The sequence below is a fragment of the Passer domesticus genome, chromosome 5, assembly GCF_036417665.1.
Source record: "Passer domesticus isolate bPasDom1 chromosome 5, bPasDom1.hap1, whole genome shotgun sequence".
NCBI classification, from domain to species: Eukaryota; Metazoa; Chordata; class Aves; order Passeriformes; family Passeridae; genus Passer; species Passer domesticus.
Window position 1 is genome coordinate 74,082,726 of NC_087478.1, and position 16,888 is coordinate 74,099,613.

A 16,888-nucleotide genomic window follows, 5' to 3' on the forward strand; every position below is an offset into this window, starting at 1 on the left:
TGTAAAGATATTACTGTTCTCAGACAAATATTACAGAGCTCAGCTGAAAACTGACAGGTTCTATCACATTGCAATCCCATCCTTACCTGAGACTCACACTCACGTCCCCAAGTCCTTAAGTGTCCATTCTTCCAGTTCAGGCTGAGCTGTGCCCTGAGTGCCCCACAGAGCATTTGCTGACAGCAAAATCAGTAGTGTCTCCAGCTTTTTTAGCTCCTCTGTGCTATCAGTCATTCTCCAGAGCAGCTTGAGTCAAGGAAAAAAAAGGAGAAAAGCTTATCTTATGGGGTGGATATAGCTGTAGGATTTTTTTTAAAAAATAGAGTAACTCATAGGTAGTTAAAGACTTGCTTTCAAAAGGGAGGGTTTTCACCTCCATTCGCTCTCAGAAAAGTGAACTCCCTGCCTGCAGCAAGCCACAGGCATTCCTGGTTCCCTGTTTTTTTAATCTCCAGATCAGTGACTGTAGAGTGCACTTCAGAGCACCCTGATGCTCCACTGAGTCTTACCCTCAATATGATGATCTGGAAAAGAATCATATAATGCAACTGGGACTTTAGTTCTTACCAGAAAAAGATGTAGGAGACAAAATGAAAAATGCTATTGTGCCATGAGCAAATGCTTCTGGGACAGCAGAGAATGATTAAAGCAAGATTGTGTCCTGAAGAGATTTCTTGCTTTGTTGACAGAAAGAGGGAAAAAAAATTGCAGAAAAAGGGTTGTATGAAGCACAATAGCAGAGCTATTTCATTACAGACTAAGAGAGTCACAAGAAAATAAATAAATACATTTTAAGTATGAGGGAAATAAAGAAATGGGTAGCAAGATTATTTGTGCAGACAGCACATCCCTTTTTAGACAACTGCCTCTTTATCCCTTCCTTGTGCTTGTAGCATCACTATGCCTGAAAACAGGGGAACAATGTCCACTCTTAGGAATGTTTATATGGGGGATAAAAGGAAAGTTCCCACAGGTGTGCACAGAGGGATACACCCCTCAGTCATTCACATTGTAATGTATGTGACACATACCAGTGCTAAATATGTGTTTATCCTTGTGCTGCAGAGCTGCTTTAACCTCTAAGTCTGTTAGTCTCTAACTCTTCTGTTTTTAAACTTCAGCAAGGCTTCCAGAGAGATGGATGATGCAAAAGTATTATACAGTAAAATAGAGATGTGTAGTTTACTTCTTAAAAATACGTGCTGTATTTTATATCCTTGAGGCTGGGAAGGCGCCCCCAGGGGTTAAGATCCCAGTGTTCCAGGTATTCTGCACAGTCACAGAGAAATACTGTCACCTTCAAACACAAACAGTTTAGAGAGAAGCAGAAAAGCAGAGAGGAACATCCAAGAGCTCAAAATAGCATCCAAGCTGCCTTTTGTCCTGCCCACTGCATTACACAAGTTCTGTACTGTAACATAGAAAAATCACAAGTGTAAGTTTGAGTTTTATCCCAATATTGCTCTTGGCCAGTAGGCATCAACTGTTTTTGGGAGAGACACTTGGTGCTCAGGAGACAGTCAACTTAAAATCTGCCTGTATTACTTGAAACATTTATAGGATGTACATAAGTTAGGTTTGAACACTTCAGAGAGAGCTGGAGAAGCCTGTGCACTTTAGGTTGTCCATCAATTAGCTGTGAAGCTAATGACAAAGTCAGTTTCCCTTGCTGTGCTGTTCTTTCTACCAGACATTATTATTGGTAAGGTCAAATTGTTGTTTCTGCCATGACTTCCAGAGTTCTGCTTAGGTCCATTCTGTGAAAAGCAAAGGAAAACTGGGATGTTCTCTGCTGCAGAGGATTTTCTCAGGTGCTCACATGTCCTGAATACAGAAGGATAGCTTTGTGGAGAAAAGCAAACTTAAGGGATTTGGGGTTTCTTAAGACATTTCAGGGCCTTGCTCCTGCCAGCCTTGTACACACCACTGGCTCCCCAGGCTGACTCCTAGGGCAGCCCTTGTGCAGGCACTGACAAAGCTAATTAAGGAAACAGATTTCTCCTGTGCACATACTAGAACCAAACTGCCTCTGGAACACAGCCAGGCACAACTTCAGGCACCACTCTTGAGTCAAACTGCACTTACTTCCTCAGTTGTTTTGGTTTCATGGGTGTTCAGAAAAGATTTGGAATTACACAGACGTTCCCATTTCAAAAGAGAATTTTAAACATTACCCTCATGGTCCCTGAATAAAAGAGCAACCTGATAACAGCTGAAACTTTCCCCATATTAAGCTTCTGCTAAAATTTTACACTAATACACATCCAAAAGGAAGGACTACTAAAGAACCAGGTCAGTCAGTGCGAAATTGGGATTACAGAACAAACATTTTCAGTCTTAGTACGGCTCTGGCAAATTGTCATAGGAATTAAAATGCTGCATTAAACTCAGTCTCTCACCATATGAAAACAATCCTGACCTAAGAAGAATCCTTCCTAAACTGACAGTGTTTTGGCAGTGGGAACAGATGCACTCCTTGGCTGTATGTACACACAGAGCACACAGTGAGAAATGCTAGCAGGGAGTGAGTCCAGCACACAGAATGCTGTAGGAATCAATTTCCCTCAGTTTTCAATGTCTTTATTCTTACACTGCTTCTGCTCAATGAGCTGCTGGCATGGGCAGCTCTTTTATAGGTGTGCAGAATCCTTAACTCCCTCTGCCCCTTCTAGAGAATGACTTTCTCTCCAAGTTGAAATCTTACTAAGCCAGGAAGACAGAATAAAAGCAAGATTTATTTATGTCCTTTCAAGGTTTGGTAGGGTTTTTTTTTCTTAATCCTGAGAAGGCAATAAATTGTGACTCCAGAGTTTTAAATCAATTTCTTTCAATTACAAATTATCTAATATAAGATAAACATCCACATAATTCTTTCTTTGTGCTACATAGGATGCTACAAACTTTGCTCTTTCCTTGAAAAGCCTGGGTACATTCAAGAGAGAAGGCCTGAGGATAACAAGGCTCAGTCCATTCCTATTTAGTTACAAACTCACCTCACCAACTCTCATCATTCTTCCTGTCCCAGGTACTCTGGGATCTTCTCACATGCTGGTTCACCTTCCCACTACCATCCCATTTTCCATTTTATTTCACTCCATTATTTTAGAGACAGGTGCTTTTACATAGCATATTTGTTTGCCCTCACAAGAACTGAGAAACTCAACTGTCCAGAGTGCTTCAACACCTCAGACTCTTAGGCAACATTACCCTCATTTTGTACATAGGCAAAAATCTGAACGGCATTTGAAAAGCATTTAGAGCTCCTAATTTTCAGACTTTAAATTAAAGGAACTGGAAGCATTAACTAATCTCATTAGTTTGACATTGTTGTTCTAGGTTAAATGCCCAAAGAAGTGTGAGAAATCAGAATGTGATTAAGCAGAGGACTGAACTGATCATGCTAACAGAACTCAGAATAAAACATTCAAGTTACCAGTATGAATCCAAACATACTTTATTCAAAGGACAATATTCATGGACAGGACTTAATTCATAGTCAAGTTTCATTTTTTGGCTCAAGTTCTGAATAATTATACATCATTAGAACTACTAACACAGTAGTTGAACATCCCTGTAATGACCAGGTGTACCTGCAGATCTGCTCTTCTCATGCCTGTATATTCAGTAGTTTCTTCACAGATTCCTTGTACTGAGCCATGTTACTTTCTGTTTCACCTTCATTTTTAAGCGCAATGACTGAGTTTCTGTAATTCTTAACCACTTCAGATGCCAGCAGCTCCTCCTTAGTGACATTACTGACATTCTCTGAGGCTTTTATTCGAAGCAGGGTGTCCAAGGCATTTTTCTGAGAGGGACTGTTTTCCCAGATATACTCTTCCATGTCTTCCTCAGACTTCTCACTCTCCCACTTCTCAGTTTTCTGAAAGAAAATGCACAACCTTAAAAACTACCCTGGACTGAAACAAAGGAATAATAATTTGAAGAAATTGATGTCTCTTAGCATTGTAACCTGCTATTTTTTATTGTACTTTGATAAATACAGATGCTTCACTGATATATTTGCATTTTTATATATTGCAGGCTGTATGTTTAAGTATTTATAATTATTTATTACTTTACTGATGTAACCAATATGTCACATCTTTATATTACCTCACCTATGTAAGAATCACAATTTGAAGTATTTTGGGTTTAGTTTTGCTATTCATGTTTTTCTTATAATTATTATAAAATCATGCCTAAATAAAACCTGCAGTTCTCTGGAAATATATTCAAAGAAACCTTATAGTAATGCCTTTACATCACAATTTTGGCTTTTCTAAAATCACTTGCCAAAAAGGGCTCTTCAGTAAATTTTTACCTGTGCTACGCAGAACCAAAAAAACATCTTGCAAGTCAGGGGAGGAGGGTTTTTTTGTTGTTGTTCAGGGTATGTTTTGTTTGTTGTTTCTTTTCTGGGAAGGAGGTATGGTAGGGGTGTGTGTGTTGGTATTGTTTTTCATTTGTTTATTTAAAGGTTATTCTTTCCACTAAGCATCGAGGCTGCTGCAGTCAAACCACAGTATTCAACAACCTTTAATTAAGCCCCAAGATTTTTTTTCACCCTGCAACTCTTGTGTACTTGGATTCCTCTATGTGAATTTAAAACACTTTCCCAACTGCACCTGGTAAATGGCATCTCTTGTCTTTTGAGTCTGAGTCCAAATGTTTAGTCAGAAGCAGCAATTCACATTGCTCAGAGGTTCACATGACTGACATTAAACCCTGGACACAATAAAGCACAGGAGCAAAAGGACCTCACTCAATTTCTGGAGGGGAAAAACAGGAACAAAAGGACATCCTGTAGCCCTGTAGTGCTGAAACATTAATGGAACAAGTGGGCACAGTGAAATGTTCCTTGTCTGTTTGACAAACCCTGCAATCCAGGGTAGGGATTTAAACTTTTAAAGTTTTAAATTAACAGCATCATCCTGCTTTACACATCCCCTGGCTATCTGCAGAGTGGCTATCTAAGACATTTTTTCCCCTGAACTCCAACAGAATTTTCAAGCCAAAGCCTCTCTCACAGGGATAGGGTTTCTCAGGAGTAAGGGAATATGGGTATCACTGCTGGTCACTCCCTGGACCAAACTCATGTCTGAAGTTCAAACAAAAGACCCCTGTGAGGCTTTTAAACACCTCTAAGTCACAGCAGAGACAACAAGGACTAATGACAGTATTACATTTATCTCTTCAGGAATATCCTTCTCTGTACACAGCAACTCACAGGATTCTGGAGATGCATGCAGATAAACAGATTAAGATTTCCCTACATCTTGTGAGCATTACAAAGCAAGATTTTAAAGCAACTGTTGAGTATTTCTTTCTTGGAATCTTTCCCAGCAGAATGATGATGTCAACATGGACTTTAAAATAAAATCCTCTGTGGTGGGAGGTGAGGGGGAAGGCAGGAAGGGATTTGACAGTAGGGGGAGATTTCCAAATCCATTAGTTTTTGCAAACTGTATCCACTAAAACTTTGATACCTTTTCAACAGAATTTACTGCAAGAGAAAAGTGACTGTAGGATTATACATATTGGAAACATACAAGACAAGCACCAAGTCTGAACAGTGGAAATGTTACACATGTTGCAGCCTCAGTTTAAACTGTTATGAATAAAACTAATAAGGACAATTAAATAAAGTTCAAAAATCAGGTCTTTATCACTCAAGTTTTATTAGTTGAATTATTTTTGTCCCCTGCAGATTTAACACATTCTTGAACATGTTAAAAACTGTTCACCAGTTTTAAAACTGCAGTCTTAAAAATGAGAACAAAACTGTGAGAAGTGGAATCCAAGTGTGATATTGTGTAACATTTTCCTAGAATCCCCACTTTGTGAACCAGGTTAAAAATAAGAATTCACTAAAAATGGTTTCCTCATTCTATCACACGTAAGACAGAATCTCAGTATTATCCAGCTTGGCTAAAGATGCACTCAGCTGATACTTTCAACCTTTTCCTCTTAAAAAAAACTTACAATAAGAATCAAAAAAACCCCAAACCAAAACACCAGAAAACAATTTTCCATATAAAGTCAAAGATCTAAACCTATGACTAAAGAGGCATAAAAGGCTACTTTTTCACTTCCTAATGCAAAGATAAAGAATTGTTTTTTCAGTGCCATAAACATAATAAGGATTTGTTTCTAAGCAAATTTTTTATGCTACAGTTTAAGCCAGTATTTTGGGAGATTTACAAGTCTTTACAGTGCTTAATCTGAATTCTGAAAGAGTATGAATGCTAAAATAGACTTTGGACAGTGAAGTTGCTTTTTACATGTAAGCCATTAACAAAAGGCTTCACTTTATATGCTACCTTAAAGTGCAGAAGGAAAGGAAAGAATTTGGGATCTCTTAGGCAGGCATTTCACCATCAGTGTGCTTGGGGTTTTTTCTGCCTGTTCAATTTGCACAATTTTGTTACTGTAGTGATACAGAGGCTTAAAATTTTCAGTTCCCCGATCTTCCTTTTGGAAAAAACATTTCAACTAAAATTTCTCTAGTAGCACATAGAAATCTTGAAGGCAATTAAAAACACGACTACTCATGTTGGTTAATTTTCTTGTCAATGGTTTAACAGTTAAATATTTAATGCTGTTTAGCAAAGACCAGGTATTTTAAAAAGATTATTTTTTAGGGGAAGCAAAGTTCCTTAAATGCCAAGTCAAATTTCAAACTCTGTATAGCCTGGAATAAATACACCTATATCTTTGTATTGCATTGAAATAAAAGATGCTCTGTGTGGTACAATAATCTTAGATTTTCAGCTAATAAATGACAGCTATGCTAACATTTTCCAAGTCACTGGGAACCTTCAATCCTAAGAGGAGTTGCCAAAACAATTATGTGCTTATCTCTTTGGATAGAATACACTTTGATCTGTACTATTTAATTAACAACTTAGAAATATCAACAGAGGTTTGTAGAAAGGCAAAACCTATTTGTATCATATGAGATTGGATACAGAGATTGTAATTACTTGATGTGGAATAAGTTAAAATCCATTCTTCTGAACAAGCAGAACTGTATTTTCTAGGACACAGCAATGGCACAGGACAGGTAGGACCTCTAGAGGGTCAAGGGAAAATCAAGAGAAACTATGAGGATAAAAATTGCAGTGAGGTACAAACGTGTAACACAAAAGGAGAACAAGCAGAGAAACAAAAACAGAACTCTGCCCCAAAGACTAATACCACATAAGAGATGCTCCCAGAATTAATGATGCTCTCAAGTTTAGTCTCTGGCTCTGTAACTAACTCAGGAAAGTTGCCATCAGTCTCTTTCAAAACTAAGGACAATATCTAATTTCTTTAGCCTGGAGTAGCTGCATGCATTTTCTGGAAAATCCAGGTTTCTGAAAGGGTCATTTGTAAGGCATTTATCTGCCTCACTTTGTTTGTGGAAGGCTGACCAGAAAAGACTTTGATCTCATGAAGAGAGATCAGTGATATTAAAAATCCAAGTCTGATGATTTTCTGTTTAGTTTATTAATGTTTATGCCCCACGAGACTTTGTTTCACTCCAACACACTGAAAATTGAACAGCCTCAAAAATTGTATTTATGCATCAAAAAGGAGCCTTGGTCCTCCAGCAACAAGAAACATGGAGCTTAAACACAATGTATTGCAAAAAGCTTACTACCGTCAGAAACATTACAAAGATAATTCCTAATTCAACCTTTTGCTGGAATGCTTTTTGGTTCCAAGAGGAACAAAAAATCGTGTAGAGGTACAAAAAAAGCGTAACCTTCTTTTACTAGAATGCACATTTCCTGTCAGGAAACCTCCCTCCTTTGATTTTAAATGTTTGGTCTCAGAGAATATGGATAAAGCCACTTTAGCTTTACCTTTTCTGGTTCCCATTACTGATGAGGACCCCTGGTGAGCATGCAATGGAATCCATGGTTCAAAACAAAGGACATAATCCAACATTTAGAGACCAGCCTCACTTCAGCCTCAGTCTGCTTTACTTAAACCACACTGAGAGAGAAGCCTGTTCTAGGTGGGGAGGGCACAATTACACCACCCTTCATTGTTCTAAGGTCCCCAAGTCAGGAGTTTCACCCTGAACATCCTTCAGGATACTAAAGGTACCCAGGGAGCTTCAGCAAGACTTGAGTGCCTCCTCCACCTGCCACTGCAACTCTACAACCCCCATGTCATAACATCCTGAGTGTTCCTAACATGAACTTTGGAATTCTAAGTAGCCAGAGACCTGCTTAGGTTTCAACAGTGGACTCATATCCTTTCCACATATTTTAGGCTGAATTACAAGGTAAGCTCCCACTATGAAACTGCAAAATTCTGCTGTTACCATGTATTACTGGCACGACCTGAAGTGGTAAAAATTACATTCATTTCGAATGGCTTAAAATGACTGTAGTTGAAAAAAAATGAAGATGAAGCCTAAAGAAAAGCTGTATGATGGATCTGAGTGTTATCATCAGTGGCCATGTAAAAATTCCCATTCAGCAGGCAAACACAGACACTGCATCCCACCAGTGCCCTGCCACTGAAAGCTCTAAAAAGAAATGCAAAAGTAGTTCCCTGAAATTCAATCAAAGCTGTACCGCTGCAGGGTTGATACATTTTAGATAAGCCTCCAGTGCCATGCTGCCTGCCCATTCTTCTTTTTTTTCCTTTCCTCACCTTTCTGTTTCTTACTGCAAGAAGTAGTGGAGAATAGAAAATCCAAGACAACCTTTTAGTAATCTTTCAAGATCCCAGATTAGCAAGGCTGAATCAAGATCCTTTGCTCTCCCTCATTCTGTGTATGCTGAAACACCACACAGAATTGGAGAAATAAAAATTTAATTACTCCTAATGTTTTTCCTTACTGGAAAATTGACTTTGTGCTGTATTTGTTTCTCATTCCTGCTTTCAACTCCTGACAGAATTGGATTTGTGAGTGATAAACAATTAATCCAAGCTGTGTGAAGAACTCCATCCATGATCCTTTCAACCACTCGAGGGCAGCAAACTCTAACTCTTTAAAACACACTTGTACCATAAACATACATCCAAGTGTGGAGTGATGTTACAGCAATCAAGCAGTACCAGCATTTGAAGGCAGCAAAAATACGACAGGTTAAGCTGCTGATTAATAATCCATCAATCCAGGCATAATCCTGGGGGATAATTTGAAAGGAATCACAGAAGTCGAAAGAAGATAAATTCAATTCTTACTAATTGGAGCAAGTCAGCCATCTAATTAACACATTCTGAAAGCTAATAAAACACAAATATCTGCTTAATAATCAGACAAGTAGTAAAGAGGAAGCAAAACATCTCCAAGTGTTTTAGAATTAGAAAATAAATGAACATTCTTAGGTTTTGAAGATTTTTAAGACTGATTTAAAATAACTGAACTCACGGGTCTGATACTGCATTTGTAACTGCAACAAAAGGATGATGCATCACTGGCAACTAAAACATAATTACACTTGAAATTCCATTTCCTGATGTATCTCTGCATATAACATTTCCCCCTATGCATGCTCCCAATTGACAAAATGCAGTAATCCAGATATTAACATAAATCATAGGAGTTCTGCCACATTTAAAGAGATCATGGGCAAAGTTTTCAGGCTGGAGGGCAGAAGTTACATGGATCCAGCATTCCTTCACTCAGCAAGAATAGAACTGCCCTCATCTTTTGATTCAATTCCATCAGCCACATGCATTAGCAGTGTGGCACTACTCTGCTGGGAAAGTCATCAAATCCTACAACTAGTTCTGCAAATAGGACTGATGTTTCTGCCTAAATGGAAGGCCAGGCCCTGTCTGTCCCCCTCCAACATTAAAGTTCATGTAAATGAAAATAAACCACACACTGTTTGCTCATGGTTTACAAAATGGATCTAAACTATCTTTCAGCAAGTTGTTAAAAGGCATTATCCCTGATCAGGGGGGAAAAAAACCATGCCACAAAATAAAACACATCCCACAAAATAAAAACCCATGTCTCAGGAAACCATTAATTTTTCATGGGAATCAAAGACAATTACAACTGATTGACGAACTCATCAAATATTAACATGGAGGATGAAAGGTAATAAAAGTGCAAGAGACTTGTGCATATTCAATACACACTGAACACTCCCATATCAATATTGCATAGCCCTGTCTGCCAGCACTAATTAAAGCTGGAGCCCAGCACAGCCCTGGTGTTTGTCTGAAGTTATTAAAGTGAGCACTGTCTAGCTCTCTTGTCATTGCTTAATACTGGAAACTAGTCTGCCATTAATTTAAGATTTGTAATGCAATGTGATGCTGTTGGGGAGAAAAACATCCATGTGTACTTGAAATCTACAGCAAATGTTATTTTTCACCACCAATTTAATTGATGCACTCTACAATTACAAAATTATCCTTCAAGGCAACTGTCACTGAAAGGGAAATATATCTCATCCTCCTTAGGATGCTCTTAATATCAGCACTGCCATGATCAAAATCAAGAACAATTCATAGAAAATGCTAAATACAGACATTTCCTACTCTAGAACAACTGAAAACATTAAGCATGAGTTTTAGCCGTGGATAAGGTACAACTTCTGTAAGAGTGACATATGGAAATGGTGAAGGCTTTGTCTGTCTCAAACAATGGGATAGTGACATGGGACGTTTGAACAAAGTTCAGTCATCCAAAACATTACTATGGATTTCCAACAACAACAATTTCAGTTCAGACTGGTCATTTGTTTTCTGTAAAAAATGCCTGTAGAATCGTTGAAGGGCAACAATACAACCACAAAAATATAGGAGACAAGTGTGAAGAATTCCCTGTGAAAAGAACATCTGTAGTCAGAAAGTGGGAAGGCTGCCCCTTTTCTGGGCAAGAGAGAGCTCAAAAAAACAATCAGCTTGAGACAAGGTATGTGAGAGAGCATTTGAGAAGAACACTTCCAAATGACAGCCATGGTTTACTGCATCCCATGAAGAGCTCAAGAAAAGACATATTCTAATCAACAGACAGGAGTTTGGAATCCTGCAAAATGCTCTCTTGTAAGGTCATTTACTTTAAAATATGGCAGAGAGCACATTTAGAGAGTCCATGCATAGCTGCTTACCCAGGATTCGTGGTACAGAACTGTGAGGAGGTGCATGCCATAATCATAGTTCTGTCTTCTTAGGGGACACCTGGAAATGCAGAAACATTTTTCTGAATAAAAGGTTAAAACCTACCATCATATTTTCTACTTTGTAATGAAGGGAAACTTAGGAAATGAGTGGGCGATTCCTGTGTACTTCTCAACTGCACACAACCAAGATTAATATCATGGAAGCTTGAGTAATAAGAACACATGAGAATGGGCAGCTGCAAGGCAGCAGGAAAATATACAATATCCAAGGATTTAAAAATCTTCTGGAGACATCAGAAACTTCTTTGCCCCCTGTGCCAAAGTGGAATCCAACATACATTAAGTCTGAAATCTTTTAAAACATGTTTTTAACAGTTAATAACAGGAGTAGTGTTAATTAAGTCCCATTTTCGCCTGAAATTATAATAATTCACCAAGAAAATAACTGGTATTACTGGAAGACACCCAGTCCTTTCTCAGCTGTGGGCATTGCTACAATATTTTTGTTTCCTTCTGGCAGCTCACCTGTCTGTTGTAATTGTGAGCACGTCTGTCTCCTGACAGTAGCGCTCCCCCACGAGCTTAATGAGCTTCTTCTTTGCATGGTCATCCAAATTCAGGCTAGAAAGTTTAACCTTCAAGAAAAGGAGAAAACAACTTTAAATCCTTGGAAAATCCGAACTCTGAACTCTGGAAGTACTTGAGATAGGCAGATCTTCTACCAAGGAGATCTATCCAGGATACATTTGCAGAATTTCTTCGGATTGTATCACGTTGAAGTATTAACATAAGGCAAGAATAATGTGAGTTTTCAAACAATATATACCTGCATAGCATCCCCACAATGCCTGACAAGCCCCAAGGCCAGTGAATATGAATGGACAGATTTGGTCAGGAACACACAGACATACTCACTTATGTGTGATTTTGAATTCCCTCCATTTCTCTAATTCCATTACAAAAGATCACACTTCCATGTTTGGAAAAGAAAGCCAAGCATTTAGGGGTTTGAAACAAAGGCTGTTTACCAAAACTACTACTTACTCTTAAGGTCACCACTCTTGCTTTGGGATTCCGAATAGAAGTCCCTGAAGAAACATAATCTACTGTTTCAATTTCAATGGGAAAATGCTTTTCACATTTCTCATCACTGTCCAGAGCACTTGGCCATTCAGTGCAGAAATCTGTACAATAAAGAGAAAAACACTCTGAGTAATATCTGTATATTATATACCTGTACCTCTGGTATATTTGGCTGTTTTTTTTTTCTTTCAAATGTATTGCAATATATGTTTTTAAAAGTACTAGTCCTAGAAACCATACTCATTTAGGTAACAGCAGTGTTTCTGCTAGACTTGCTCCTGTATTGCTGTGTCTCTCTTTGTACTGGCTCCCCCAAAACAGGATACAGCACTGCAGGTGCAGTCTCACATCTGCCAAACAGGATCATAGAATGGTTTGGGTTGGAAGTGACCCTCCTGCTACAGGGATTTTTTACTAGATCCAGCTGCTCAAAGCCCTGTCCAACCTGAGCTTGAATACTTCCAGGATGGGGTAACCACAGGTTCACTGGGCAAGCTCTTCCAGTGTCTCATCGCCCTCATCACAAAACAGGCTTCCTTTGCCTGAGTCCATCAGGTTCCCCTCACAGGTTTGCTTGGTAGAAGGATGCTCCTGGTCTCCAGCAGATCCTGTATCTCCCCAGCAGACCCTGCTCTCACAGAGGGTCTCATATTAATAGCTCTTTGTCCATTAAATGCAGCCCAAAATGGCTACTGACTGAAGGCTGTTCAATCAGAGAGTTCTCTGAGAACTGAGTCGCATTCATCACTCACCTTCAGTAAAGCACTGAACTATCCAACTCATCAGTTCAAGCAAGCTCTTGTGCAAAAGTAACATTTCAGTCTTACTCTCGTGCTGACAACCTCCTGAGACTTATCTGCTACCACCTGGATGACTCCTGGCAGCAGCAGGAAAGCAGACAGTACCAGCCACAGCCAGTTGAATAACCAGCTCCACAAGTGTACCATGCCTCACCTCCAACACACACAGTTACATCTTGCTTTGTCTAACAACTTCCAGAGATGGTTTAGAAAGAAAAAACCAACCAACTAGTAAACAAAAAAACAAACAAACAAACAAAAAAAAAAACCAACCTCAACCCCCCTCTCACCTCTAAGAGCTGCACAGTGCTTCTTAATTGCAGGAGGAGTAAGATGCAAAAAATTGGGGATCTGAAACAGACACATTAAGAGTTACAAAAATAATAGCTTTTTGTCTGATCAGAAGTAAATGGGCATTACTGAAATCTGATTACACTTGTCACATTTGCTAAAGCAATAAAAAATGCTTAAGGAAATATTCATTTAAGCAGACTTCTCAAGTCTGATTTAGGGAAAGACTTAAATCTGTGACAAAAGTCACAGGCATGATCATCCTAAGAAGTCTCCTGATATCATTCATGTGTTAATTAACTTTACATTTGTTACCACTTAGAAACTTGAGAGGACTATGTGACTTAACAGCAGAAAGCAGTCTCCAAGACAAATATTCCAACCAAAGCAGTGCAGCCTCAGTGAACAGTGACTTTAAAAGTGACCCCCCAGCCGTGGCACACGTTTTACCTTGATAAGCTCTAGGTTGCCTTCTTTTGGTGGAGGCACTCCTCTCTTCACTGGGTAACCCATTCGGATTGGGAGAGGCACAGAGGCAGGCTTGAAGGCAGCTGCTGTTGGGTACACACTGCTCCAGTCCTGATCCACAGCCATCCTCTCTGTCCTGGGGGGTGCAGCCTGATCAAGGGAAAAGGGGACAGGTGGGACAGGAGATACACAGGATGTAAGACAAGGCAGGATGAACACATCAAACAATGATTTCAGGAACCAATTCCCACAGCTGGACATTTCAAGACACCTTTACAGCCAAAGTTAGTGCTGATTTGTAGAGGAATTTTTAAGAGAAAGCCTTTTCCATCTTAGCTGCCAGGCTTTTCCCAATCTTCCACTGCATTTGATGGCAGAGATGCTTATGAAGAAGAACTTGCTATCTTCCTGCCTTGGGATAAATCAGGAGGGGGAATTAAACCAGTACAGAATTGCAAATTCTATTTCCTAAAGGGCCTGAACGTGTGGTGGGGGACAAGACAGTGAGTTCTAAAATTCTGTAGGTGTGGAACAGTTCGTAAGTAATAATGCTGAAATTTCTTGCCACAGAAATTCCAGTGTAGGGATAATGTATCAGTACATTGCAGAAATAGCTTATACCCTCCAAAAACTGACCATCATTTCAGTCAAATGCTCTTAGAAAAAGAAAAGCTTTATGCCAGAAAGCAAGCACCACAAATCCTGTAACCTCAGTCTGAAAACAACACTGACATGTCTGGGTTATTGGAAATGCAACTTTAAGTTACTTTTCAGACCTGCTCTACATAGTGCCAGTGCAAGTTAACCATCAGCTTAGTGTTATATTTTTGATAACACAGACTGAAAAGGTTACAGAAGGCAGGTGCTGGCCTGGAATGGTCCCAGGGGATTGTTTCATCAGTATTTGACTGCAGAAGGGGCTGCTGGGCAAACTGACACAACACATAGCTTAGAAAACTTTCCCAAACAATTGAGCTACCTGTAAATTTCAACACTTACTGATCTTACAAACTGTGTTGTCCTGCCTCTTCTCCTTACTGAACCTGAAAGAAGCGGGGACAAAAAGAGATTAACAAAAACACATTTTTAAAATAAATTATTCTATAGTTCTGGGAGCAAAAAATGTAGCATAATTCTGCATGTTTTTGTTGTAATATCCAGTAATACTCCCCAGTCTTTACATGGAAGAAGGGGAAGATCAGATACTCAAAACTTAAGATTACCAATTAATTTTGTAAAAAAGAAGATAAAAAAGAACTCTGAGGACAAAAATGAAGGACACTGACACTTCTGCCTTCATTCCTACGCTCCCTTTTCTCTTTCCCACACAGCAGTCACAAATCACTCTCCACCAGCAGCACAAGATGGATAAACTTCAGAGTTCCTACTGCCAAAAGGAGAGTGCCATGGCTCCATCCTTTCCTTGTGACAGCACAGCTTCCCACCCTCTTCTGTGCCACTCTGCAGCACAACTACACCCTGCATGAACAGTTCAGACACTGGATTTCTTCTCTTCTGGAAATGGAGGTGAGGGACACCTTGATCCTGCTCACTGGGCAGCTCCAGAGAAAGTGGAACGGGAAGTGAAAGAGTTTAATCCATTTCAGGTCTGGGCTTCTCCTGCCTCTACTTTATAGCTCACTGATTTCACCTGGAACTGTGGTGAGGGATCCCTAGGGATGCACTTAAGTATATGCAAATATACTTAATTTGCAAATACCACTGGATTTTCAAACTAAACACTGCATGCATGCCTGTCTTCATTCCCTCCTCCTCCTCCAAAACACTTCCAAACCCCACTGTTCAAAAAACACACCAGAATATAATGTGGCCTCAGACATACAAAGGTGACCCTGATGACATTTATTTTCAAGAGTCTGGCTTGAATTCTGAGGTTTCATCGATTGTACATATTTAGCATAAAGCAAGGACTGAGATTTAAGAAGGGATGCTTGGGTTCTTTTTTTTATCATTCAGATGTCTTACTACCCTACCGCATAAAAACTTGCAGATTTCACATGTTATTTGTTTCCCTTATCTGAGAACTTTGTGTCTCTTCATCCTTTTCTTGCTATTAAGCAACTGTACATCCGTTCAGGGCGCTCCAACAGATAATATTCAGCATTCCTTTATCCCTCGACCTACCTCTTTCATGGTGCTTTCTACAGCCACGCTTCACAACAACTTTACCATTTCTGTTACACACATCTGTAATTTCAGGCCAGGACACGGCACCTTTAGCTACTACAGGGTCACCGGACATCACACAGCGGTGCTTCCAGAGACCCGGCGTGCTCCCACCGGGAAAAGGCCGGGAAAAGCCAGACCCATTGGCATTAGCCAGGCACGACACCAAAGGCTTCCCAGGAGTACACACAGCGATGAAATTCCCCTTGGGAACCACCAAACACAGGCCCCGCTCTGTGCAGCCCTGCCATGCCGGCCGTGCAGCCCGGCCGCCCCGGGCACCCCGCGCTCACCTTCCCGCGGCTGCGGCCCTTCCCTGCCGCTCACCGCGGGCGCCGAAGAAGAAGCGGCGCGTCCCCAGCGAGGCGTGGCTGGGCCCCCGCCAGCGGCCCGGGACAGCAGAGCCTGGGGGAGCAGAGCCTGGGGCAGCAGAGCCCCGCAGCTCAGCCCGGCCCGGCAGCACCGCCCGGCCCGCGCCGCCATCCCGGCCCCGCCGCGCTCCTCCCGCCGCCCCGCCCGGCGCGACGGCGGCCGGCTCGGGCCCGGCCCCGCACGGGCGAACGCGGCAGCGCCGCCCTCACGGAGCCCCGCAGGGCTCGCTGTGCCCCGGGAGGAGCTTCAGTCCCTTAGCGCTGCTGTGGGGCCCTGAGCTGGAAATATCCAGGGTTGGAAACATATCCTGGCCGTGCACAGACACCCCGACAGTCCCACCCTGTGCATCCCTGAGAGCGTTGTCCAAACGCTCCCGGAGCTCTGGCAGCCTTGGGGCCGTGACCATTCCCTGGGGAGCCTGGGCAGTGCCCCAGACCCTCTGGGGGGAGAACCTTTTCTAATATCCATCCTAAACCTCTGACACAACTTCAGGCCATTCCTCAAGTCCTGTTTCTGGTCACAGAGAGCAGAAATCGGAGCCGCCCCTCTGCTTCCCCTCATGGCAGCAGACTGCCATGAGGGGTCCCTTCAGTCTCCTCCAAG

At 40.9% G+C, this 16,888-nt stretch overlaps 1 protein-coding gene across 2 annotated transcripts; it reads right to left on the bottom strand.

Annotated features, from left to right (window-relative positions):
• Nucleotides 1-108: 108 nt before the first annotated feature.
• Nucleotides 109-16,431, bottom strand: MRPS35 (mitochondrial ribosomal protein S35). 2 transcript variants are annotated; one of them, XM_064421086.1, is made up of 9 exons: nucleotides 16,207-16,431; nucleotides 14,726-14,769; nucleotides 13,709-13,876; nucleotides 13,258-13,318; nucleotides 12,129-12,268; nucleotides 11,610-11,719; nucleotides 11,073-11,142; nucleotides 3,591-3,880; nucleotides 109-246 (listed from the first exon to the last, which is right to left on the bottom strand). In XM_064421086.1, exons 1-8 carry the CDS (start codon nucleotides 16,394-16,396, stop codon nucleotides 3,608-3,610), a joined length of 1,056 nt encoding a protein of 351 aa, XP_064277156.1. In that variant the 5' UTR covers nucleotides 16,397-16,431; the 3' UTR covers nucleotides 109-246; nucleotides 3,591-3,607. The 2 variants fall into 2 exon arrangements, with proteins under 2 accessions (XP_064277156.1, XP_064277155.1); XM_064421085.1 differs by lacking the exon at nucleotides 109-246 and having other exon boundaries at nucleotides 3,430-3,880.
• Between the last annotated feature and the right edge of the window lie 457 nt (nucleotides 16,432-16,888).

Bases quoted from the DNA above. Each gene is read 5' to 3' on its own strand.
- MRPS35 (XM_064421086.1), bottom strand. From the start codon at position 16,396: ATGGCGGCGCGGGCCGGGCGGTGCTGCCGGGCCGGGCTGAGCTGCGGG. The intron at 13,877-14,725 runs GTAAGTGTTGAA...TCCCTTGATCAG, and splicing joins CAACACAGTTTGTAAGATCA to GCTGCACCCCCCAGGACAGA. The intron at 11,720-12,128 runs GTAAGTAGTAGT...CTTTTCTTGAAG, and splicing joins CAAGAGTGGTGACCTTAAGA to GTTAAACTTTCTAGCCTGAA.